The 24,469-nt window shown below is 48.5% G+C and overlaps 7 protein-coding genes across 7 annotated transcripts; 5 read left to right on the forward strand and 2 right to left on the reverse strand.

The window, feature by feature from the left end:
• Window positions 1-4,870: 4,870 nt before the first annotated feature.
• On the forward strand, window positions 4,871-5,968 carry FIESC28_05597 (uncharacterized protein; the record flags this gene model as incomplete). The annotated part of the gene is made up of 1 exon (XM_031159742.1): window positions 4,871-5,968. The coding sequence occupies one exon, from the start codon at window positions 4,871-4,873 to the stop codon at window positions 5,966-5,968; it is 1,098 nt and encodes a 365-aa protein (XP_031016194.1).
• Window positions 5,969-6,695: 727 nt separating this feature from the next.
• Window positions 6,696-9,008, forward strand: FIESC28_05598 (uncharacterized protein; the record flags this gene model as incomplete). The annotated part of the gene is made up of 3 exons (XM_031159743.1): window positions 6,696-6,782; window positions 6,860-7,678; window positions 7,728-9,008. The coding sequence occupies 3 exons, from the start codon at window positions 6,696-6,698 to the stop codon at window positions 9,006-9,008; spliced, it is 2,187 nt and encodes a 728-aa protein (XP_031016195.1).
• Window positions 9,009-11,445: 2,437 nt separating this feature from the next.
• Window positions 11,446-13,606, forward strand: FIESC28_05599 (uncharacterized protein; the record flags this gene model as incomplete). Its single annotated transcript, XM_031159744.1, has 6 exons — window positions 11,446-11,529; window positions 11,881-12,069; window positions 12,242-12,530; window positions 12,592-13,334; window positions 13,388-13,422; window positions 13,546-13,606. 6 exons carry the CDS (start codon window positions 11,446-11,448, stop codon window positions 13,604-13,606), a joined length of 1,401 nt encoding a protein of 466 aa, XP_031016196.1.
• Window positions 13,607-13,907: 301 nt separating this feature from the next.
• On the reverse strand, window positions 13,908-15,990 carry FIESC28_05600 (uncharacterized protein; the record flags this gene model as incomplete). The annotated part of the gene is made up of 5 exons (XM_031159745.1): window positions 13,908-14,130; window positions 14,184-14,409; window positions 14,465-15,041; window positions 15,096-15,590; window positions 15,643-15,990. 5 exons carry the CDS (start codon window positions 15,988-15,990, stop codon window positions 13,908-13,910), a joined length of 1,869 nt encoding a protein of 622 aa, XP_031016197.1.
• Window positions 15,991-18,603: 2,613 nt separating this feature from the next.
• On the forward strand, window positions 18,604-19,823 carry FIESC28_05601 (uncharacterized protein; the record flags this gene model as incomplete). Its single annotated transcript, XM_031159746.1, has 4 exons — window positions 18,604-18,759; window positions 18,811-19,250; window positions 19,302-19,500; window positions 19,551-19,823. The coding sequence occupies 4 exons, from the start codon at window positions 18,604-18,606 to the stop codon at window positions 19,821-19,823; spliced, it is 1,068 nt and encodes a 355-aa protein (XP_031016198.1).
• Window positions 19,824-19,969: 146 nt separating this feature from the next.
• On the reverse strand, window positions 19,970-21,455 carry FIESC28_05602 (uncharacterized protein; the record flags this gene model as incomplete). Its single annotated transcript, XM_031159747.1, has 2 exons — window positions 19,970-20,565; window positions 20,624-21,455. 2 exons carry the CDS (start codon window positions 21,453-21,455, stop codon window positions 19,970-19,972), a joined length of 1,428 nt encoding a protein of 475 aa, XP_031016199.1.
• A 762-nt stretch (window positions 21,456-22,217) lies between these two features.
• On the forward strand, window positions 22,218-24,221 carry FIESC28_05603 (uncharacterized protein; the record flags this gene model as incomplete). The annotated part of the gene is made up of 1 exon (XM_031159748.1): window positions 22,218-24,221. The coding sequence occupies one exon, from the start codon at window positions 22,218-22,220 to the stop codon at window positions 24,219-24,221; it is 2,004 nt and encodes a 667-aa protein (XP_031016200.1).
• Window positions 24,222-24,469: the final 248 nt, after the last annotated feature.

Below are 24,469 nucleotides of genomic sequence, written 5' to 3' on the forward strand. Positions count from 1 at the left end.
TTAATTAGTGATGACGGCAGAAAGCAGGCACTCAGTAAGGTAAAAGGTAAGGTAAGGTAAGCTTAGGTAGGCGCAGGCCAGGTAGGTCTGGAGGCTCCCTTTCTCTTTCCCTTTTCTTTGGATGAGATGCTCCCGCCAAGCGAATTACAGGGGCAGTTCTCGGTAGGTTCGGACACGCTACACGGCCCGTTAAGAGCTTGGCTACGTGCCAATTGGCGGAGGAGTGGGTGTTATTTATCCGCCTACACTTAGCTAAGAGCTGTCCAAATTTACACCACTCGCACTTGGATCTCCTTAAATGATATCCGCTCATGGAAATTGTCAGCATCCATATCCTGGGAAATGGAAAGAGGGAGGGGATCCACCCACTTTCAAGAACAAGACCGGTTTCCTTGCAAAAGCCGCCAGAGAACAACTCACCATCTCACTATGTTACTCCCAAGACGTATGATTTGCATGTGGATCACCAAGAATCAAGATTATTGCACTATCTCATATGCCAAAGAAGGAAGTTGCTGTTTGCCTCGGCGTGATTAGATGCAGCCCATGTTCTTGTCTTGGTATCATGACTTCGATTGCCGTGTGCTGTGTATTGCGGAAATAACCTTAACTTTTGAAGAGGACAGTGACCCAGAACAAACAATAAACAGGCAGATCTTCCAGTACGAGGCGCGTTAGCGGCTAAGTATGTAGCCATGATCGGTAGAGAAAGTGAAGGGCTATCATGACATCTCGGAAGCCATCCTTGCTCTTGCTATGGACGTTACAGAAGAGAAGAGAATATGCAGACAACGACAAGGAACAATAATAGACCATGATTCAGTTACACATTATCGCATGCGAACAGTTTGAGAGCGAGTCAGGCTTGCAGAAGAGCTGCATAAAACTACATATACAGATCTTCACATGTCATTACAGAGCGACCGGGGATTCTAATAGGCGAGTTCAATCAAGTGTTTTGTTCAGAGGCAAGCTGGCTTATTCACAGGCATAACCGCAATTTTCAAAACCATCATGATCCAAACTCCCAATACGCAGCTCTGTTTCTTGATTCTCTGACATGACTAATCGGAATCCGGTCTTCCATGAAACAACAGCTAACTTCAAACACCACAGATACTGGATAGTTGAGGCAGTCCCAAGCTCTAACGTCGCCCAGATTGAACCGAGTCTCAGCGAGGAATGGCGCCTTAATACAGGTAGCCATTTTATCTTGGCATCTGATCTGGGCAAATCGTATCTGCTAAACCTCACGATAACACGTCATGGCTTGCCTTGGAGCGCTTCTGCGGGCGAACCCTGTTATAGGCCACAGCCATAGCTTTGCGGCTCAATGAGGGTATCATTACCCATTACCCAGGGTATTGCCTCAGCTGCTTGCCGCCAGCCGCCAATCTGTCTGGTAAGCTAGGGAAACTCAATGTCTTCATGTTGCCTGATTGTGGCGGCGGGCTAGTATTTAACGTGCAGCATTGTATTAAGCTTGAAAGTAGTAACCGTGAACAAGCAATTGAGGCAGTCCAACATGTCACCGATATCACAAGCATAGTTCTTGGCAAGGCGATATGACCATTTTGCGAGAATGTAACTTGTGATAGGTGCCGGAGTCTGAATAGCCTCAATTGAAACCTGCGATGACATATGATGCCCTTGACAGAAAGAAGTAGCTCCCTAGCATACAACTCAAAAATAGAAAATAGTTCTTTGTCATTCCTTTATTCACTATCTTAGACCGCGTAAAGTTGCCCGACGATAATAATGAATTCAACGTTGAAGAATCGGGACTGCCGGAGAGTGGAGAGTCCCGCGGCATAGCCGAGACGCCAGAGGAATTAGTAGCGTAGCAGGCAGATGAGACCCTTGCTCTTTTACTTTTTACTTTTTTCACTTTCTGCTTTTGGTCAAAGGACTTTGAGTGCTTGCGTTCAAGTGTGCTGCTGCTACTGCGCTGCTACTGCAAGGGTTTTGGTTTGCGGTTGTCTCAGGCAGGGGGAGGGTGACTAGGAATGGCAGGTCAGTAACTTTATTCTGGGGTATTGGACAGTACCAGAGTACATAGAGATACCACGATGATGGATCCCAAAACCCTGGCGACGATCGCGGGACGGTCGAATGTAAGAGCCCGAGCTTGATCTTGAGTCTGATGCAGTTGTTAGTGAATCTGGGGGAGGCAAAACTGCAGCTACAGAATACCTTGGTACCTAGAACTGGTACAGCTGAGAGCTCTTGGCTACAGAAGAGTTAAAACAACGGCGTCTGAGTTTTCTACCACACCCAATTGTTCATCCACCAATGGTGATGGTTGCGAAAACGGCGGTACCTTGCAGCAGTGAAGTCGGCGCTAGTTCAACCCACTGCCGGTTCCTCCGTTGGAGTCCAAAAGTGTCCGACATGAAATGATACATGCTACACTACGCTACAGGACAGTTCTCTGAAGATCATATCCACTGGCCCGTAAGGTACGGTACGCACGTAAGCTGTGGTCACGGATTAGTGGATGTATTACTGCTGTATCGTACCAGTCGGATGTCTACAAACAGTCAAGTTAGTCATTGAGATACATGCACGCGACAGGTACTAAACTCAAGAATATGGATTCGGCATCGTCCCGTTATCCCGTCTATCTAACAGTACGCCATATTCCATCGTTAGAACGCACACCTTAGTCATGGGGCCGATACAAGCAAGCAGGCAACACGCATCTTGCAACGGTCAGGTTGCTGCAAAGTCATGTAGCCGCGGTGGATCTCGACGTTACAATTGTCAGTTATCACCCTGGCTTGCTTGTGCCGTTGGCTCAGCTTGCCTTTCCTCCGAGCTGTCGCTGTCACTGAGCCAGGGGACGGTTGTTTGCGGCAATAGTTTCAATGCCGTGTAACCTGGCTAGATGATTACATGGAATCGTTACCAACGTAGCATTGTAGCAGGCCCGAACCTGTAGAGCCCGGCAGCTGGTTGAGCCCGCCTTTGTGGATATGGATATGGGTATTGGTATGGGCCTCCATTGTAAGCAGAAGAGAAGAGACGAGAAGATAGAGCTATGGCCTCCACTAACATCCGATCCGTATCGATGGTTAGAGATAGTCTAGCAGTTTACAAAACCGTGCCATATCCGTTTTGGCATTTAGAAGCCACCTGTCTCGGGGCTATAGTTGAATATCATTTAAGCCCTTGCTAGCAATGATCATCTCGACTTTTTAGCTTAGTCCGTTTACATAGATATTTGATCCCTGATCGTCGGGTCGGGTGCAGCCAAGACCTCGGCCCTGTCCATGTCCCATCGAAGACTCCAAGTCGATAGCAGTTGATAGAAATATGGATAAATAACAGAATCATTCGATTTTGTTGATCAAAGCTTACCTTGTCTCGACTTGGCTTCTCAGCTCCCACCTTTACTTTTAGTGCCCTCCACGACACGCACGTCACTGTCACTGGTGGTAAAATGGACCTATATTGGGGCACGGGGGGCTTAGACATTGTGAAAACAGACGGGTCCTAGGGCTAGGAGAAAGAACTTGAGTCCCCCGGCTGACCTTGGACCAACCAATATTCTGAAGAGAGAGACAGTCTGTGCTGTTCGTATTGTATTCAATGCTGGCTTGGCTGAAGGAGTCGTTGAAAGAGTGAATAGTCTACGCTTGTGTGGATCGATACACAAGGTAGTGCTGTTAAGGTGTACATATCGGATCAATTCCGATGAGTTACTTGAGCAGTGCCTGTTCATGCCTGTCAAATCGATTGGCTGGGCCATATCTTCAATGTATCGTACTGCACCTAATTACATTATGTACATACCTGCTATCTGCGCTACAATCTTCTCCAGGGCTGGTTCAATGCTCTAAGATCGTCGTCTCTATTCCACCCTCCGGTTACCAGCTAGGGCAAAAACAGTCAGTCTATCAAGCTTTAGGATCATCTCTTTCCCCCTCAATTTTCTGTCATTATTGTTACCCTTGTCGATTCCTGGTATGTGCAGTATGTGTGTCCCAGTTCAGTAAACATCAGCACGGCACTGTAAAATAAGAAACACCTGTCGTGTCTTCTCTTGAATCCTTGCTGTTTTGTCCTGCATTTGAGCCTCGGGCTTTAAATACCTTAGCTTCTTCCTACCTAGTACGGCAGTAGCCTTTTTCGCTTGCAGAAGAGCCTACAATTTGATAGCGACTAACGACTAGTAATACTACTACCAAGTCCCTGTCCAGGCCCCTACTTGCAGTACCTTAGCCTTGTCGCCTGCCGCCTCACAATCGCTCTTACAGAGGCAGGGACAGTCGGTCGGGTCGGTCCATTCTAGCTGTGGATCGTCACTTTTCACTTTTTACCTTGGGCTACCTCTACCTTCCGCTTTGTTAGGCCCAAGTATCCCGTCCCGCCTCGCCAAAAGACTTACCGGTACTTCACCTTCCTCACCTCCTCCTCCGCTCTTTCTTTTATTTACATACCTACTACCTTCCTCCTGCTCTTTCCCTCTTTTCATATCTACTTCTTCTTATTTACCTTCTCCCTCCCCCCTCTCCCTCTCTCTCTGTTCCATCAACAACTCATCCCATTCACCATCTTCTTATATCGGAAGAAAATACCCGTCACGACCCATTTGGGCTGAGCTAATAGGATCTTCACCCCTCGTTCCTACTCGAGGCTCTTGGCTCCGTTTTTTCAATTTTCCCCAGCTTCCCCTCCATCAAACCGCCACTTGCGCCAACTCATCTATTGAGAGCCTTCGTGCGAATTGATCGAGACTGAGTATCGAGATAGTGAATTGCTTGCGATTCCGAGGTCTAGATACTATTTGGTGAACCATCCACCACCCACATCTCGCCCACCTTTGGTTTTGGTCATATCTATCTGATCCTCAAATTTCAGCTTCATCATGTCGTCGCATCCGTCTCTGAAGGCGACCTTCGCCAGCCGAGCTGAGACAGTCTCTCATCCTCTAAGCCGACATCTCTACAAGCTTATGGACCTCAAGGCCTCCAACCTTTGCCTTAGCGCCGACGTCGCAACCGCTCGTGAACTTCTCTACTTCGCCGACAAGATCGGTCCCTCTATCGTTGTCCTCAAGACTCATTACGATATGGTGTCTGGCTGGGACTTCGACCCCCGAACAGGAACAGGTGCCAAGCTCGCCTCACTAGCCCGCAAGCACGGTTTCCTCATCTTTGAGGATCGCAAGTTCGGTGACATTGGCAACACGGTCGAGCTGCAGTATACTAGCGGTGCTGCGCGTATCATCGAGTGGGCACACATTGTCAATGTGAACATGGTTCCCGGAAAGGCTTCTGTTACATCTCTGGCCAATGCTGCCAACCGATGGCTCGAGCGATACCACTATGAGGTCAAAACATCTATCAGCATTGGAACCCCTACGGCCAGCCAGCTGGATGAGGACAGTGAACGCTCAGATAGCGAGAACCAGAAGAGTGCACCGGAGACTGGTCGCGATAACGGACGTAAAGGTAGTATCGTCTCGACCACCACCGTCACTCAACAGTATGAGTCGGCTGATTCACCACGCCTCGTCAAGACGATCCCCGAGGGTGATGAGACAGTATTCGCTGGTATCGATGAGGCGCCCATCGAGAGGGGCCTTCTCATCTTAGCACAAATGTCAAGCCAGGGCAACTTCATGAACAAGGAATACACACAAGCATGTGTAGAGGCCGCACGGGAACACAAGAGCTTTGTTATGGGTTTTGTCTCACAGGAATGTCTCAACACACAACCTGACGACGATTTCATCCACATGACTCCCGGCTGCCAATTGCCCCCTGAGGGCGCTGATGAGAACGAGGCTATCAAGGGAGATGGCAAGGGCCAGCAATACAACACACCACAAAAGATCATTGGCATTGCTGGTGCTGATATCGCTATCGTTGGACGTGGAATTATCAAGGCTAGCGACCCTGAGGAGGAGGCTGAGCGATACCGATCTGCCGCATGGAAGGCTTACACAGAACGTGTCCGTTAAGATGCGATTCTGCATGAGAGTCTTTTTATTTTTGGCGCGGTAGACGGGCTGGACTGGAGTTATCGAGACATCATCTAGCAGGGTCTGACATGAATACAGTACCTTTATCATGACTGCATGGTAGCAGCCATGCATAACTCAGCTGCAAGAACAATGAGAACTGATCCCTCGTTTGGGGACATTATAAGCACTAGGCTTTCGTCTAACCACAAAAGCATGGTTTTCGTCTTCGCTCACAGCAACGACACACGAACGGTATGAGCTTATGAGATTCAGCTTTAGAAGGAGATTCAAGATACAGCATTATAGCTCTGGAGTAGGTATTCATTCAATGCCAACATTTGTCCCACCGGCGCTCTCGTATGCTTGTCCAGTCCATCTTACATGCATCGTTTCCTGCTCCAATAGCGTGGGTCTCTCCAAGAGGCACATGCAATGAAGGCGTGGCAGGGCTGAATGCCAAATTAGGTAGGTATGTTGGTGGTAAAGGATGTGATGGAACCCCACAATGGAGGGATTGATCCATTGCCAGTTCCTTGGAACCCCGGACTTAAGGACGCTGTTAGTAGCTGACTTTCATTCTGAGACATTGATCAATAACACATGCGCTCTCTTACGCAGCCTGGAATCTTTGCGGTTTTAACAATCTTTTACATATTATATATGCTACTAATGTCTCTTGTGAGCGCTTAATTACCGCCAAGTTACGGATATTTCGGCAGCTATCATGACAGCACCCGAGACTGCTGAGGGTCCCCGGAAGAGAAGACGAATTGTCATATCCTGCGGTGAATGTCATCGCAGAAAGCAACGGGTTTGTAGCTTTTACCATTCTCCCGAGCCAACTCATTCAAATCGAAATACATGGTCTCATAATTAACGGATTAAAAGTGCGATCGCTTGTTACCATGTGGAAATTGCAAGTCTCGAAATAAAGAGTCGGCTTGCTCTTATGAGACAGGCGCCCGCCCAGCCACTCGCTCACATGAGTATCCCAACACGGAAACTTCACAAGCTCTCTCGGGAGACCCAGTGAGGAAGATTGATCCTTCGCCATCTGGATCTAGCGACTCGCTTGACCATGGGTCTAATGACCCTCTGTCGTCTAAGGCTGCTGATTGGGGATATGCTCACAATGGTGCATCTACGATGGGCATTCTTAAACGCATCGAAACTCTAAGCGATGGGGAAGAAAGCTCGCCCGATTTATATGCCGGGTCTCGAGGTCCGACAGATGGCGGTAAAGAATTCGCCTTGAAAGAGAAGTATAAGGCCATCATTCGTCAATTGCCTGCCAGGGACTACATCGATAGACTTGTGGAAATGTATCTGCATAGTTTCAATTGGCAGTACTATGCTATCGACCCAGACATATTCTACCGTCAGCTGGAGGCTTGGAATTCATTACCATTCTCAGTACTCTCGGACATAGGCCCTCGTGGGTTGCATTCTGAACTCCGAGCATTTCCAGCTGTTATCTTCCAAATCATTGCAACAGCGCTACTTCTTCTACCAGAGAAACCGGATCGAAGATTTGACTCGCTCAAGTTTGCTGGTGGTATGAGCTTTGAGGATCTGGCTATGGAGTACAGTGAGTCAGGACAAGCGATTGTTGATCTGCTAGGGAAGAAGCACCTTTCGTTGTCAACGGTTCAGGCACAGTTTCTGCGGGCATCCTTTCATAAGTTTACAGCCAAAGTCACTGATGCAGTAGGTAACGCCCGCGAGCACGAAAAGCAGTAACTAATCCTATGAGCAGTGGCATACGATATCAGTAGCGATTCGCGATGCACAAGATCTAGGGATGCATCGCGATAGCCTTGATCCCAAAAACGCTGGGTCAAGCTTGGAAAGCATTTTGGAACATCAATGGCTGATACAGAGGAGACGAAGGATCTACATACTACTTGCTATCTGGGACTTGAATTGTGCCATGATTCTTGGACGCCCTGGCACAATTGATTGGAATCAAACTCTTCCCGCACCTCCCGTCGATGCACCTATACCTAAGAACCGCGACAAAACGCCGGTTGTTCCTCGAGGAGAGGATGATCATCCTACACCTATAACTCGACTTCTATGGAATTATGAACTCTGCAGGCCACTGCTAGCTATTCAGAACCTCGAAGTCAAGGGTTCATATCCCTTGGATCCTGAGAAGATTGAGAAAATCCACAAGAGTATACAGGATCTGGACAAGACAATACCGCCATCCTTCCGCATGGATAACCCTGACACGCGATGGGATAACCTCCCTGAGACGCATTGGTACACAGCAAACCGCTACTACTTTGCAAGTCTACACGAATTCAGCAAAATGGCTCTACATCGTCCGTTCATCTTCAACCGTGCCGAGAGCAGAGTGGAAGCTATACATGCCAGTCTCAAAACACTCGAGATACAGAAGTTGACGTTTGAAGGACTACCTCCAGACTCGTGGAGAAACTTTATGCTCTTCTTTGCAAGTTTCGATGCCATTGTGCTGCTTGCGTCTGTGTATATACTATTTCCACGAGAGCATGCGGAGTATACGGATCGGACGATTGAGCACTTTCAGTGGACTATTGAGCGCTTCTCTGCCATTCAGGATCGCAACCCGTTGGCTAAATCTGCTCAGGGTGTGCTAAAAGCTATTGTCGCGAGGTTCAAGAGAGCTATGGCGAAGGCGAGGAACGGTTCACTGCCATCTTTGACTGAAGGTTCTACAGCAGGATCGAGCAGAACAGTTACGAATTCTACACCAAATAGTTCGACTCTAGAGAGCAGTGATTTCTCAGGGTTAGCGACTACCGACCCGACGTGGATGATCCCATCGATAGACGAGCTGAACATGATGGCGCCTTTCTTTCCTACTGGCGATTTGGTTTACAACGACCTTACGGCCGGACCAGATATGGCGGCTCTCCCTTTGCCTTCGGCGGATGACCAGGGGGTTAGAGAGATGTGGCAGTTTGGAGGAGGATGGGGGGATGATACTGTTTGGCAGATGCTGAACCAGTTTCCGGCTGCAATGGAAGATTCTGGTCCCAACTTAGTCTGAGAACGACAAAGAGATCAATTTAGAATGTTGTCCGGGTGATTGCGAGAAGAGGCTCAACTTTGGTTGTTTCATTGGGCATGTTTCTAGGGCAAACAGAGAAATCTAAACCCAGATTCGCACACGTTCGGAACTTCAAGATATTCCCCGAACACTATACTTTTAAGTAACTATAACATGTGATTCGGGGAGTGTCAGAGAGCCACAGCTTGCTATTTTATGTACCTACTTGTCAACAAATTAACTTAAGAATCCTGGGTAGAGTTACGGGGTGGGTATGAACCTGGTCGCAACTGGGGTTTCCTCAAAGTTAAATGATGGTCGCAGAGATAGATATGCTGTCTAAGTGTATGACTGACTGTAGGTGTTTATGGTAGACACCTTCATATCGAAATCTTGGGATATAGTAATACACGGCCCGACGACTGACTGAGCTGATAAGCTGAGTTGTCGATCTCGTCTCTCATGCAGCAGCATTCAGCCTTCCGGCAGCCCAGGTAATCAGTCCACGACTCACTCGTACATCTCAACAATCGTTGTTGGGCTAGAACACCAGCCTTTGTGCTACAGTAACTCGACATCAGGCGCTGATCTGGACACGGCATATTGGCAAGGCGTTTTAGGTGCTGCATCCGCACGCGTACGGCGATATAAAGGTGAAATGATTGGACGATGCTTGCCTCGAGCACTATCTTTGACACGCAGGACATGCATCTCACGACTGATCAGGCTGAGGTGGCCTCAAGAGCGCAACGTTGGGCTCCTGTACTACCAGCCTGTACTTCAGGACTGACTCGAAAGGTTTGGGTCTGTAGTGGCAAATTGATTTGAGATTAGATGGACAAATGTCCTCAGATCGAATACTGTGCATCTTACTCGGTATATGTATGCAATGTATGGATGTGATGAGTGTATGTGACGGGACAGCTGAGTTTGATTAGAGGCGTCAAATACTTCTGTCATATGCGGTAACATCCAATCTGTTTTAATTAAATTAATGTATGTTGTTTTTGCTGACAGGGCTTGGAGGGGAGACTTGAATAGCCTATAGAATGTTTTGGAAGAGATCATGCATTTAAGAACCCTTTGACCAAATGCCGCGTTTTATTTTGCTTTGTCTCAGCCATTTTTTTCGAATCATCCACTCAATGAATGTCCCGTCATCCAACTCCATGACAAGGCGTTTTCCAGTTCCAAACGGCCAGAGAAAAGAGTGGGGTGGATCGTGCCTGAATTGGCATGGGGGGTCATGTGGGTTGGTGATGAATCCTCCACTAAGGAATAGAAGATCTGGAAGATCTGACAGTACTGTAATTTGATCAGGATGAGGCTTGCGACTGCCAGACAAGCATCGTATAAGGACTTAGGTTTAAAGATTACTAAATACTACATTTAGTTTTTAATACGTGTTACTTGCACTGTATCTTCGTATCAAAACATCAGCTATTCTTAATTTTAGCATCTTTATTTTAAGATTGATTCCCTGTCGCTTCGATATGTCTTTCACATTTTGGCGCGCGTCTCCACTTGTGGATCTGCAGCTGTGCATGGGCTGATGCTCGAAATCCCTGTCCCCAGGTCGAGGGGAACAAAAAAAGGCAACAAGAGACCAAGAGAAGACAAAATTATCAAGCCACATTGATCAAGTCTGGATGAATCAAACAGTGCTGTTCAGTTACTGCTCATCCAATAACAGTTGAACCAGTAATTCCCTACACCTCAGGCCTAAAGTAAACATTTCTGTCACCCATCTAACCGGGGCTGCTAGCACCTTTCATCACTGACGGGAAGGAGGAGCCAGCTTCGGCTTTTATCAGAGTTAAGAGACAAGGCGAGACAAGGCAGCGCAGCGCAGCACAACCTACTACCGTACTAAACTTACCTTCCCGGAAGGAAAAAAAAAAAAGTTTTTTACAAAGAGCCGCCGCCCACCAAATTCTATCTCTACCTATACTGGTAGCCCATTAAATTAAACCCTCTCATATCATACTCAGCATAAAAGAGCACAACGTCATCTCTTTTGCTCTTTCCTTTTTTTTTGTTCACCAAATTCTCACCTGCACGGAAGAAGGTATCTTTCAGTACCCTGCAAACGCGACGCGCCCAGGGCACAGGCACAGGCACAGGCACAGGCACATCTTCCCCCAAACGTGCACTTTCACCCACCAAAGCGAAAGCAAGCAGTGTTCTGTTGGCTACAATTGGAAGGAACAAAGACCACCTGCTGGCCTTGAGATTCTAGCAAAGAACTAACCTTTGCTTTGTGCACACAATTTGCAGGCCTACCACGAATACCTTACTCGGTATAATATCCACACTGCGCGCCTGCATCGACCTTTCAACCTTCCAACGATCGCATCGCATCGCAAAATCCACCACCACGCAACACAACCCACCTACCTGATCGCGATTAGCTTCATAGAAGCACAAATCATTCAATATGTCGACAACTTCTTTTGACGACTTTATCCAACGCTATACTCAGCTTCAAGCATACGAGTCTTCAAAGGACAAACTGCTACAGGTATGCATGCGCGCGCACGGCCGATATCATGATTCCTTTCGCCCGCTCCGGGGTAGCAGAACACTTGACTGCCGACGATATAAGAGAAAGAAAAAAACCAAACGGCCGGCGGTTTGAGAGGCCGGCGGCCGGCTTCCCGTGCTGTCAAAGTCTGCTACCATGGGGAATCAGGTGGGTGTCAGAAGAATTGTTCTACAAGGCTTAGGCTACAGAAACAAAGTAGCCGAAATGCTATCCTAAGCTACCATAAGGTGACCAAATTATTTCGTCCCTTATGCTCTCGGCGACCAATTCTCCTGACACCCTGACGGGCACACACGAATCGTGAACCACTGCTGACCACCTCAAAAGGATGTTCTACTTTATTGTAAGGCCATAGAGGACAACTCAGATAAAGAGACACACAAGCTTAAAGCTCGGTTGCACGAACTCGAGCTCGACCTCAAGGCTGCGACCCAAACCCGAAGAGAATTACAGACAAGCCTAGGGGAAGCTGAATCTCAGATGAAATGGGTTTTAAAAGAAAATGATGAGATCAAGGTATATTCATGATATGCCGCTGCGTCAGCGCAAGAGCTAAAAGGATCAGAATACCAATTCTTACGTTTTGTTATTGATCGATGGCGACGGTCTCTTAGTATGTCCATCCCAGTCCTGACATATACATGGCCGGGCATAATCCAGGCTTGTCCTTGAGTCTGACCACGAATAGTTCAACGAAAGCTTTACCAAGGATGGCCTTGAAGGCGGAAAAAGCGCAGCCCGCGCACTCCGGACTGCAGTAGCGCAGCTTTGCAGCCATGAGCGTACTGGTTCATTAGAGATTGTTTGCCGCGTTGTGGCTAATGTGGGAGGACTCGGCAAAGCGTTGTACAACGAAGGCTGCATTGAGCAGCTAAATCAGTTCAGGGATTTCACTCTTGGCTTTACACAGGCCAAGGCATCGTTCGACTTTATTGACGTGGGCTTTGGAAAGGAGAGGGCTGACGCTAAAATTCGAGGTACGAAATTACCTACGACCTTGACAGCCAGCCATAGTATGAACCTCACTAACGCTGTTAGAAACCGCACGCTGGCATCTGGGCAATCAGAACTGCAAACATATTCTCTTAGGCATTGGTCATGATTCGGGATACGCCCCTTTTCTCGAAGAGATCGTTCACGATGAAGAGTCTCGCCGCTGTGTGTCCTTAATCAAAGGCCCACCCCTTGCGCGCGAACTGGAAAACCTTCAGATGAACGTGATCGAATTCAATGAGATTTTCCGTGCAACCAAACTGGTATCCGACAAGACTTCGGCGCAGAGCGCGCAGCGCACACTGCCTATAAGAACCCAGACGTCATCTAATACCAATGGGCCTTCGACACAGGCAGCTGTTTTGACACCAGCAACCAGTACTGCATCATTGTCACCAAATAATTCTTGGGCCAAGGTCACGAAGAGCGCTACCCCACCTCCTCAACTTACTATGCCCTTACCTCCCAAGCAGAATAAGCCAAAGCCTGTCAGCAAAACTCCAATCTCAGCAGCGCAGCCAACTTGGAGCCCTGGCCCTCGTGGCCTTGACCCTACTGTCACTGTTAGTCTCGCGGCAATGGAAAATATCAAGCGACGGGCTGGCAACGAGAAGCTTTGCAACAACCATTATCTGCGAGGACCTTGCGGTAGAATCGACATCTGTCCCTTTGTTCATAACTACAAGGCTACACAGGAGGACTTGGCCGCTCTTGCTATGCTGTCGCGGCAGAACCCCTGCACCAACGGCCAGGCATGCGATGTGGACGATTGCATCTATGGTCACAATGTAAGTCCCTCACCAAACCGTCCCTACCTATTTTACGTTACTGACCGTCGAAGTGCCCCAACGTCGTCAATGGAGCATGCACACGACAGTACTGCAGATTCTCAAGGGAATTGCATCCACCAAACACAAAGTTTATCAACAAAAATATCGATGTTAATTGATAGAGCTAATCATCAGGGATTTCCGATTAACTTGTAATATTATTATACAGGAAGGACCAAGGATCGGAGTTAGAGGAAACAGAGCTATGGGACTATCTGTCTTCGAAATGAATAGTGGACCAAACACGATAAATTGCTAAATTTCTTCTTAAATGTTCTCGAAGGCTTAGGCTACAGAATCAAAGTAGCATAAGTGGTGGCCCAGCATAAAGTGACAGGTTGTTTCGTCTCTAATACTTTCGACTACCAAACATACGGAAAGAAGACAGTCTATCGATAAAGGACACAAGGGTATGCTGAACTTAGATGCGAAGTGAACCAATATATACAGGTAGGGAGATAACATCATATCTTTGACCATCCCAAAAGGAGAGCCGGGCGCTCACCAAATCCCAAGGCACGACATCTTAGGTTAGTGGCTTCTTGAGTCACCCGAAGGCGAGATGACTGTCTCTTGAGGGCCTTTTTGCGCGGACTGGATATCTCTAGAATCGTTCTCGACAAGGCCGGCGCTGAGAGCACCAGCACTGGTAGAGTCAACCGGAGCTGAGAAGCCATACCACGCAACGACCACGACACCGAGAATTCCGCAAATGCAACTGAAAACAAGAGCGACAATACCGCGAGGTGTGAAGCTATAACGAAAGGTCAGTGAACAAGGTGTCGGTTTCATAGGACAACAACTTACCCAGCGGGCAAGGTCTTAGCAGGCTTGTTCTCGCCACTAAGATCGAGAAAATCTTCTGTATTTGCAGCAGCGTTGCCCTTGGTGGGCATGTCGGCAGCAGCGCAAGCATCGAGGTGGTTCTTTGGGATCTCGATTGTGTCTTGGAGGGCAAGAGGGTCCTCTATGAAAGTAGCGATGAGACCAGAGATAACATGCCACTCAATGTGACAATGAAATAGCCAGACGCCTAATACAAGTGTTAGCACCCCGTCCTACTTGCTTGAAAGAAGGTTGAAACATACCTGGGTTATCAGCCTTGAAACGCATGACAATGTTACCGTTAGGGTAGATGACAAGAGTATCACGGCGCATAGGGGTTTTGGGTAGATCTTTGTCTGTAACATTGGCATCCGCCCAAATACCACCCTCCTCCGCGGAGCGGTAAACTGATTGAAACGCATGTCCATGAAGATGGAAAGGATGACGGCCCGAGTCAAGGTTGTTGACAACAAGCTGGACAATCTCATTCTTCTTGAGAACCATAGAATGCGTGTAAGTGCCATAGACGGTAGAATCTTCGGCATCTTTTCCTGCGCTGAGTGCTGTGTAGAGTGTGGGAACTTTAGCCTCAGTATAAGTGATATCGTTAAAGAAGGCGTAGTTCTTGCCATCCTTCAGGTTGTCCATCTTAACGTCGAGGACATACTCCTTGTCGGGCTTTCCGAGTATTTCCATCTTGTCATAAGGGACAAGTGTCATATCGTCGAAGGGGTCCAGTGATTCGACAGTAGCTGCATCTGGTTTCTCACCCTTCTTGTCGTAGACCAACCAACCAGTAGAGTTGTAGTTCAGGTCTGGAGGCAAGACATCAAAGAGGGTCTATGACAGTGTCAGTGCTTCCAAGACGGATGTATCAGGGGTCTCTATACTCACAGTATCCATGCTAGCAACAATAGGGAAGTTTTTGGAGGTATCTTTCTTAGTGGTAAGCAGAAAACCGACACGTTGGGCAGCTGAGATATAGATCATCTCCGCCTCAGCTTCCTCAGTATAAACGCCGTCAACCTCGACGATACGCATCTTGTGTCCCTCGAACCAGAGATACTGGCCCGCAAAAGCGCCAACATTTATCACACGGAACAGGTATGTCTTTTCGGGCTGAACAGGCATGGTGAAGTTTGTGGTTTCGTTCATGAGTGCATTGTTAGGCACAGGTTCAGCGCCTGAAGGGTTGGACTTTGCCATGAACTTTGGGATGAGGGTTCGCATCTCATCATGATACCAATCAGAAAGCGTGAGTACGACTTCTTCATCATATTTGTCTTCGTACGGAAAGTCTTTATCGTGGACGATAAAAGGTCCACGTAGACCATCTGGGTATTGAGCTGCAGTGTGACTATGATACCAGTATGTTCCGGGTTGATCGACCTGTAAAGAATATGTTAGTATATGGAGTACCACAGCAACTTTATGCGCTTACGGTGAAGTTGTATGTGAAGCTTGTCCCAGGAACAATCGGACACTGGCTGACACCGGCAGGGCCATCCATATGTGTGCTTCCATTCATGTAGAGACCATGGAAGTGCAGCGAAGTAGATTGGTTTCCTAGGTTATTATGCACATCGATGATAACCCGGTCACCAATGTCAACCTCGATAGTAGGAATCGGCCATTGCCCATTGATTCCAATGACTGGGCGCTCAAAAGCATTGTCGGGGTTGGCTCTGACCCAGCCAATCTCAAAATCAAACTTTCTGGTAGCTGCCCAAGCCAGTCGAGGAAGGGCGAGAAGCAGCGCTGCCTCGACCGACAAGAGATTGGGTCGCATCTTGCTTGCGAGGGACTCGTTGACTCCAATAAAGCAAGTCCGAGTAGAATGGCTATAGAGAAAGAGAAAAGCGAAGAATGAAGTGATACAAGATCACGCACGCGAGTGTCAGGGTATAAGAGCTTATTAGACACCTGCGGAAAAAGAATTAAGATGCGCCACGACAAGCAAGAGTTGGATGTGGGAAGAGATCAGTTTGATCAGATTAGATGGACGAAATCGGAGTTGGATTCACATCCAGCCGGAACGTGGTGGGATGACCAGGCCATGGTATGGACGGGCATGGTGAGGGAAGAGGTATCTACTGGTGGTATCCTAGAGTGGCCAGGCCTTGTGTTGCGCTGGTATCAACACGAGTAGAGTAGCGAAAGACAGTTACCGAGAGCCGAAGCAGAAGAATCCAGCTGCTGGGCTAAGTTTCTGCTAGCTTCAAGATCCATGTTGATATTTGCATGGAGCGACAGGAGCCTACCCATGCAGCAGCCGAATTAATGGCACTAATCGAGGTGTAAAGGCAGAACGAAACGAGTTGATCGTTTTGATCAGCTCATGGGAAAAAGCTGAACAGCACGATGCGGAATAAGGGCGCGAGTGTTAGCCTGTAGATGGATAAGATGAGTCGAGGTTGATCCATTGTGGCTTGCAGCAGCTTGAAGCCATAGAGCATTCTGGGTCGTTGTTGCCGTGTAAGTGGGAGGAGGGATCCAGGCTGCGCTTTCCTTCTTCCAGCTTAGTCTACCTGCTAGAGTAGTCCCACTTAAGCTTCATCTTATCAATCGCAACTTTTTGCTTGTGCTTTCCCTCTCTTCCACTGCCGCTAATCTTTTGTGAGGCATGATTCGCCTTCAATACCTGGTAAACGAACTGACCAGCAGCAATTGAGTTCTAGCTTTACTCGAGTGGTGCCACCTTTTTCGGCACAGACAATTCCGATCCCTACCTAACTTAACGCAGAGGTTCATTCAAGGGTCCAACTGCCCTGTCCTGCCTATCCTATGCCAAGCCGGGTCACCCACAGCTATCAAACGCGATGAAGTGTCTTGGCGATCGGCCTCTTCCTCGAGATACCGACAGAATATTTCCTGTCCTGAACCACGAGCTATCCTTGCGAATCTTGCTATACCCCGTCCTGAGACTAAGACATTCTCATTACTGGGAAAAAAGAGGATACTACGGCACGTCAAAGCCGAATCGACCGCCACAAATTCACACGAGAGTCAGTAGCTAGGCATCTTTGAGTGGACCCTTCAACGGTCGAGAAGCTATTCCATGGATCCGGCAAGCATTGAGAGTGGTCTGACAGCTACTGAGGCTTTCCGAAAAAAAGAGTCAACACCAGAAGCGAGCACGGAGCTTTATGGAACATGCCACTCGAATTTTTCAGCTGCGGCATATTTCATATCCCTGCTTGTCTCATGTAGGTTGCTTCGGATCAGATAATGATAATCTTCTGATCTTTCTGATACGATAACTTTGATCTAGAATCAGCAGGTCATAACATCAACTTTGTCTGTCGGCCGCTTTTTTCCATCCAACCGATCTCTGGTGCGGCTGAATGTCGCTACCAGCCATCCATCTGATAATGACAAATTTCCCTCGTTTGGAATCTAAAGTACAGTACTGCGGAACGACACCGGCGTTCTTTGCACAAGCTTTCGGCTGCTTTCCCTGTTACTAGCCAGGATCGCCGTTATGAACGCTTCATACAAGCTCAAGCAGATCCAACTCGGCATTCGTCTTTTGGCTAGGACCTAGGTTGCATTGTGGGGTCGTCGTGACAAACACGACAGACCCCTAGGTTCGAGCTACGGTAACTTTGCTGCAATTCTGAAGAAGAGAATTGGAATGTTTCTCAAAAGTGTTATATCTGATATCACGTACATCTACATGGCGCTGACTGAACTTTGGCACCTATGCCCGCCTCAGAATGGACCCTTTATCTAAAGAGCATATCCAGCAACTGCTCTTCAATTTTAGAACCCACGACTGAAAAAAAATGAAGTCGCTGTCACAAGGTTATCTGATTGATTAAGCTCACCCCTCCTTGATCTAGCCTCTGTTTCAACGTCCCACGTTGCGGCAATTCCTTGCCGAGCGGCAACAGGCTAATGTCACTTAGCAACAAGCCACCAACCATCCAACAACCCGAACAAGCTTGATCATGGGCTGTTTTCTCAGCATCGCTACGGCACTCAAGCCTGTTGACTCCTCTGGGTTTCATTAGGTCCGCGTTCTTCTTCTGCTGATCCATGGCCATCTAAAAAGTGAAATTCGTCTAAGTCGCTAGTCAAGTTAGCTTACAAGGTTGTATGAATCCTAAATCACATCGTGTGCCTTCCGATCCCTGCTCCTCTGAAGAGTTGAATAGTTATCTGATCCGTTGCATGTGAGGTCTCGGGGTTTCACAGACTGCTCCGACTCCAAAAGGAATCAAGTGCAACGCAGAGGCCAACACTCCGCTGCCGCTTGCTACTCTATACTTCTATACTTCCATCCTTTTTCCTTTCTTTTCTGTATCATAAAATACCTTAAGTTGCACAAAAGATTTTCTTATCTGAAGCTCGATACGGCTTGTTTAACAACTGGGGAGTTTCACTACCAACAATATTCATCATGGCTGTTGATGTCTTTGCTGTTCCCGTTTTCCTTGTTGTCTTTCGAGAGACTCTCGAGACAGTCATTATCGTCTCCGTTCTGCTTGCTTTCTTGAAGCAGACCCTAGATGGACCCAATGGCGATGTCAAAGTGTACAAGCAATTAAGACGCCAGGTAAGTCACCCGGAAGTCGCTGCGTGGTTTTCAATACTAACTGGTCTCTAGGTCTGGCTCGGAACGGGTATTGGCTTCTTCATTTGCATGGTAGTCGCCGCCGCTCTCATCGGTGTTTTCTACACTGTTGGTAGTAACTCTTGGGAAAAACACGAGTACTACTATGAAGGCGCATTCTGCCTCTTTGCTTCTCTCATCATCTCCGTTATGGGCGCTGCTCTTCTTCGTATTGGTAAGATGCAGTCCAAGTGGCGGGTCAAGTTGGCAAAGGCTCTTGAATCTCCTATCAAAACCGGAGACAAGGGCTGGTTCAAGCAGTTCGTTGAGAAATACGCCATGTTTGTCCTGCCATTTGTAACTGTTCTTCGAGAGGGCATCGAGGCTGTTGTCTTCGTCGCTGGTGTGTCTTTCTCAGCTTCGGCCAAATCCATTCCCTTGCCTACTGTCGTCGGTCTCTTCGCTGGCTGCTGTGTTGGGTACCTCTTGTACAAGTAAGATATCTCTCAGGTACATGATTTTATCAATGCTAACAATGGCATCAGAGGTGGCGCGAGTACCAAACTCCAATTCTTCCTCGTCCTGTCGACCTGTCTGCTCTACCTCGTCGGCGCAGGTCTTTTCTCGCGGTCTGTCTGGAGTTTCGAGATGGCCAGATGGAACGAGTACATTGGTGGTGAAGCAGATGAATTCGGTAACGGACCCGGCTCCTATGATATTGATCAGAGTGTTTGGCACGTCAACGTGAGTAATTCTCCGCCTAATCTCCCTCTACATATGTTGAAATTTCGCAGTGTTGCACTTCCACCGACTCAATTCAGAATGGCTGGGGTATCTTCAACGCCATCCTAGGTTGGACGAACTCGGCTACATATGGTTCTGTCATCTCATATAACCTATACTGGATTTGCGTTATGACTGGCTTTCTCCTCATGCGCTTCAAGGAGACACATGGCAGACTGCCTTTTGGAAAGGCAAAGGCTCCTGCTAACGCCGTTGATGATGCTGAGAGCCACGCAACCTCGTCTCCAAAGAACGGTTCCACCGAGAAGACAACAACCGCATAATCGCTGATAGGAAAAGGGAAAGGGGAAATAGTTGGATCCCCCCTTATGGACAGGCTCTGTGAAAATCTGTTCGCCTTCTCACACTCTATGAGTTTATCTTATTCTATATCCAATAAAGTCTAACAAGCAAGACTTGTTCTATTCGCTCAAGTTTCAGGGGTCCAATCCCATTCGTCTGCCAAAAACATTGCCTTTGCCATCTTGTCGACATAAAGAGCTCCTTCGTAACGTAGTCGCTGATCATTTGCGATGGCTCGTGTAAACTGAAACTTCTTTGGGGCACTATCTCTGTCGTTAGAGGCATGTTCCTTCTGGGCCAGCCACGACATCTCGGTTGGTCGCTTCTTCCAGTCGGCATAAGAGATTGCAATAACATTTGCTGAAAGCATCGACCGCATATAGATCAAGATAGGTTCAAGACGGGTTCGCAAACCGCAGTTGGTATGATGTTTATCAACTTGGTAACTCGGGCATTGCTGTAGTGTGTTCAATAGCTCCTCAATCTCGATCATGGCAGTGTCTGGTACCATGTTCAAAGATGCAGGGCTGTAGTCCACAAGGAAGAGTAAGTTTTTGTTCACGAAGAACTTCAGCATTTGACCAAGCTGGTAAGAGTCACATGCTGCACTTGAGTCATATCCAAGTTTGCACTGTCTTTCTCGAGATGAGAACAAAGTGAGGAAATGACGCTGGACAGAGGAGACGGTATTGAGAATACACTCCCGTCGATGCCGAAGCTCCTCTACACAATAGTTTAGTCTTTGTTCATACTGATATTCCAAGTTCGATCTTGTACCTACCCTCTAGCCCGTCGGGCAAGTTCCACCATGCAGCAGTCATATTGTTGGCATCAGGATCATAAAACTCGCTCCAGAGAGTTGACCCTCTCATGATGATCTCCCGAGTCGACTGTTGTAGGCGCATAGGTTGTCCTAAAAGCCATGCAACTAGTATCTTTTGGCGCAATACCTGCTCTGCCTCTGTAGGTCGCCCATCATCACTTCGCAGAGGTTTATTCGAAGTCAATGGCCACTTAAACTTGAGCTCCGTGTTCAAAACGCGAGCCACAGCCGCTACGCAGTCGAAGCGATCAGCAACGATTGCTAAAGTAGTAACGTATGACATGGTTCCACGAGACGTCTTTGTAGGTCGCTGGTGTATGATATTGAGAATATCCTCCATGGCGTTCTCGCGTCCGGCAGCTTTAGTTGCGTCATCATCGTCGGTGATTGGGATCCAGGGTAGATCCTCAACATCGGCTTCAGTAGCGTTGATCTTCAGCTGGGCAAGCTTCTCGTGTATATCCGAGATGAGCTTGGCTTCTCTAAATTGAGAATTGGAGAGAAGATTCGAGAAGTACTTTGAGTGCTTCTTCAGAACTGAGAGGTTGACTCGGTATGCCACCCGCACTTTTGACTTCAGGGTTGAGCGGTCAGGGGGCTGGGTACCGGCTTTCCTGCTAGCAGCAAGCTCGGCTTTGCGAGTTTGGTTGAGAGTACTGGCAGAAGTCTCGAAGGTTACATCCAAGACAATATCACCAGCAGAATCGATTTCTACCACGGGGGGTAGATCCTTCTTAGAAGCCTCTGACCCGTCCGCCTCGGCGGATGCTGCAGTCCCAGACTCGCCCATTTGCTAGGTGTTGGGTGTTTATCGACATGGAGATATTAGCCTATATAGAGGCCCAGGTGTGAATAGGCTAGATGCCGCGAGTTTGCTGATAGAACCTCAGTCGAGTAAAAGTCTTCAAAGGAAAACGATAAGATCTTGAGCTCCCATCTCATAGGTTAAAGGTGGGATGACGTTAAATGCAGAGTACGTACCCCAGCCTGGCAGACCCCGCCACTGGAAGGTGACGTTCCCGGGGCCGACCAAGGGGCCTCAGTCGTTAATTTTAGCGGTTGCGCGAGGGTTCCCGCCCCTGACTCCCGATGGGGTCCCCGCTAAATTCTCGTCGTGCAGCCTGAAGCCTGGTTGTCTCAATCTTTGATTGGTCAGGTTTCATCTAAGTGAGAACCCGGGCTCGGATAGATCCACCTGGGAAATCATGCCTATCCAACATCGTCACTTTCCGACCAACAGGGCAGACCCAGATCCTTCGTCCTTCACCCACTTTATGGCGTTGGCTACTGATGGCAAAACGTTGTTTACTGAAGTAGACTGTCTGTTGCCTGGTCTGCCCTCTTACTGCGAATAAACTTCATAGCGTGCACGTCTTCTTCTCGACGAATAGCGACAAGCTTTATTCTACTCCGACACGCACAGAACTTTCGACGAACTCGAACTTGCCCGATGGCATTGCAGACTATAACTTGCACAGCGCTTCAGTTCTTCAAGGGACGCTGATGATCGAGACCTGGCGAACGAAATCATACACACTCTTACTTCTCGACAATGGCACCCTTTTCTCGCGCCGCTGTCGATTCAACAGTTACCCCTGCACTTCAGCTCCTTAGGATTACATCTCGACCTTCCACAGTCTTGAACCGCCTTGCGTTTCGCTCGCGCACCGACGCGCAGAATGGGACATTGAATACACTTGGATTCACCTACGGTCCTGGATTTTCAACAGGATATACGACATGCGCGACATGGTCCGACAAATCGCAACAGTCTCGGCTTACACGTCCGAAGTCGCAACCCAGCCAAACATCCCTGTCGACACTCGAAACACATAATCGACGAGACTTTCATACCTACTTTGTGACGCATTTACCGTCATCTTCTGTTCATCCCGATTCTCGCCCGAGAGGACCCGGCCACAAACTCCCTCGAGATGCTGCAACCCCTCACATTCCAAGTGCTGGGCCCGTCCCCGCTGTCGCCCCGCCTTATATCCCGTCAACCCGAGACTTGACGGTAGTAAGGATTCCAATGCGGAGGGCAAAGCATCATCTCGGAGTCGCGACAGATCGAGGAAGTCGTCCTTATAATGAAGATAGAGAACAGGCCGGCACAATCAGTCTCCCGGCCTTTGCAAAGAGAGCGCCAAGGAGCGTAAAGCACAACCCGGGAGAAGCCACGGCAGCGGATAGTGCTTGGGGAGACCCTCAGATCTTTTATTTTGGCGTTTTTGATGGGCATGGCGGCAGTGAATGTGCTGAATTCATCAGGGACGAGTTGCCCGGGTATATCGAGAAGGCATCGGAAGAGTTCGGACTGCAGAGCAGTTTGCGCAAGAAGAAGCCAGGCCGTGAGGGTATACATAGCCACCACCATGACCACAAGCACAAGCACGCTCGCGCAACCCAGTCAGCGCAACCCACCAAGGGTCCTTCGACGAAACGCGAGGCTCTTGATGCAGTTCCCATGAAAGGACCAGAAGAGGTCAAGAATGAAATGAATGTGCCTGAGACGAACGAGGGCGGCATTCCTGAAAAGCCAGTGCATGGAGAGCGAATACACAGCGCAACTTCACCACCTGCTGAAGTCTCAGACCTTTCAAAAGCAATTCGTATGGAAAAGAGCTTGGTCAAGGAATACAGAGACACTATCGGTGGTTATTTCAGGCGATTTCACCCTGAATACTTTGTCCTCTCACGGGATGAGAATCCAGGAGACGGACGCAAGATCACGATTGAATCGGTACTTGCGTATGCATTCTTACGGGCAGATCTCGATTTTGTGTCCGCTCAGGCGCGGAAGGTTGATCCTGAGGATGCGAAAGGAGCCGACGACACCCCTGTTAACAACGACGAGGTCTTTGGCCATCCGTCTACACCCTCCGGCCATGGAATTGGGGGTCCTGAGCGATTCAAGGGGGGTTCCACAGCCTCAGTAGCCCTTATCTCTACACCAACGCCTGCCCCTTTTTGGCACCCGGCAGCCCAGAGCACATTACTATGTGCCCATGTCGGAGATAGTCGCATTCTTCTTTGCGACACTGCTACCGGTTTAGCTCAGCCCTTGACATCCGACCACCACCCCAGTAGCCCGACTGAGAGTCGCCGGTTACGACGATATGCACCTGCCGGGTCAATGGTTTCCGGCGATAGCTTCGGCGAGGAACGCATTGCTGGTCTGGCCAACAGCCGTGCATTTGGAGACATGAAGAGCAAGCGCATTGGTGTCTCAGCTGAACCAGAGCTTACACGGGTCGAGATGGGTCCTGCCCAATACTCATTCCTTGTTCTAATGACGGACGGTATTTCTGGAACCCTGAGTGATCAGGAAATTGTAGACGTTGTTAAAGAGGCCCGTACGCCTGAAGATGGAGCCCGCAACATCGTCAAATATGCCACTGAGGTTTCTTCTGACGGCGATAACGCAACGTGCCAAGTGGTACGTCTGGGTGGCTGGGAGCGTCGATCTGAAGGTGGATTAGGCAGTTTAGGAACCAAGGAGATCCGTGATGCTCGCATTGCGGAGGCTCAAGATCCGCGACGAGGAAAAAGGTAATCGACGCGAACGATGACGACGAGAAGACTGGAATTTCTTGGATATAGGGTATTGGAGCCTTGGCGGACTGCAAACTGGAAGGTATTTTGGGGAGATACATTTGTGTTTCCATACTAGGGGCATCCTACTATTGCTTTAGCTGTTATTTGTAATGCATGGAATCAGGAGTTCTCTGGAGTCGGAGACAGCGACATAGCATGCGCTTAGGGATCATCCGCACTGCGATCCCAGTTAGATCTGGGACATGT

Source organism: Fusarium coffeatum, assembly GCF_003316985.1.
Source record: "Fusarium coffeatum strain FIESC_28 chromosome Unknown BRIP53273_contig_121, whole genome shotgun sequence".
Taxonomy (NCBI): Eukaryota; Fungi; Ascomycota; class Sordariomycetes; order Hypocreales; family Nectriaceae; genus Fusarium; species Fusarium coffeatum.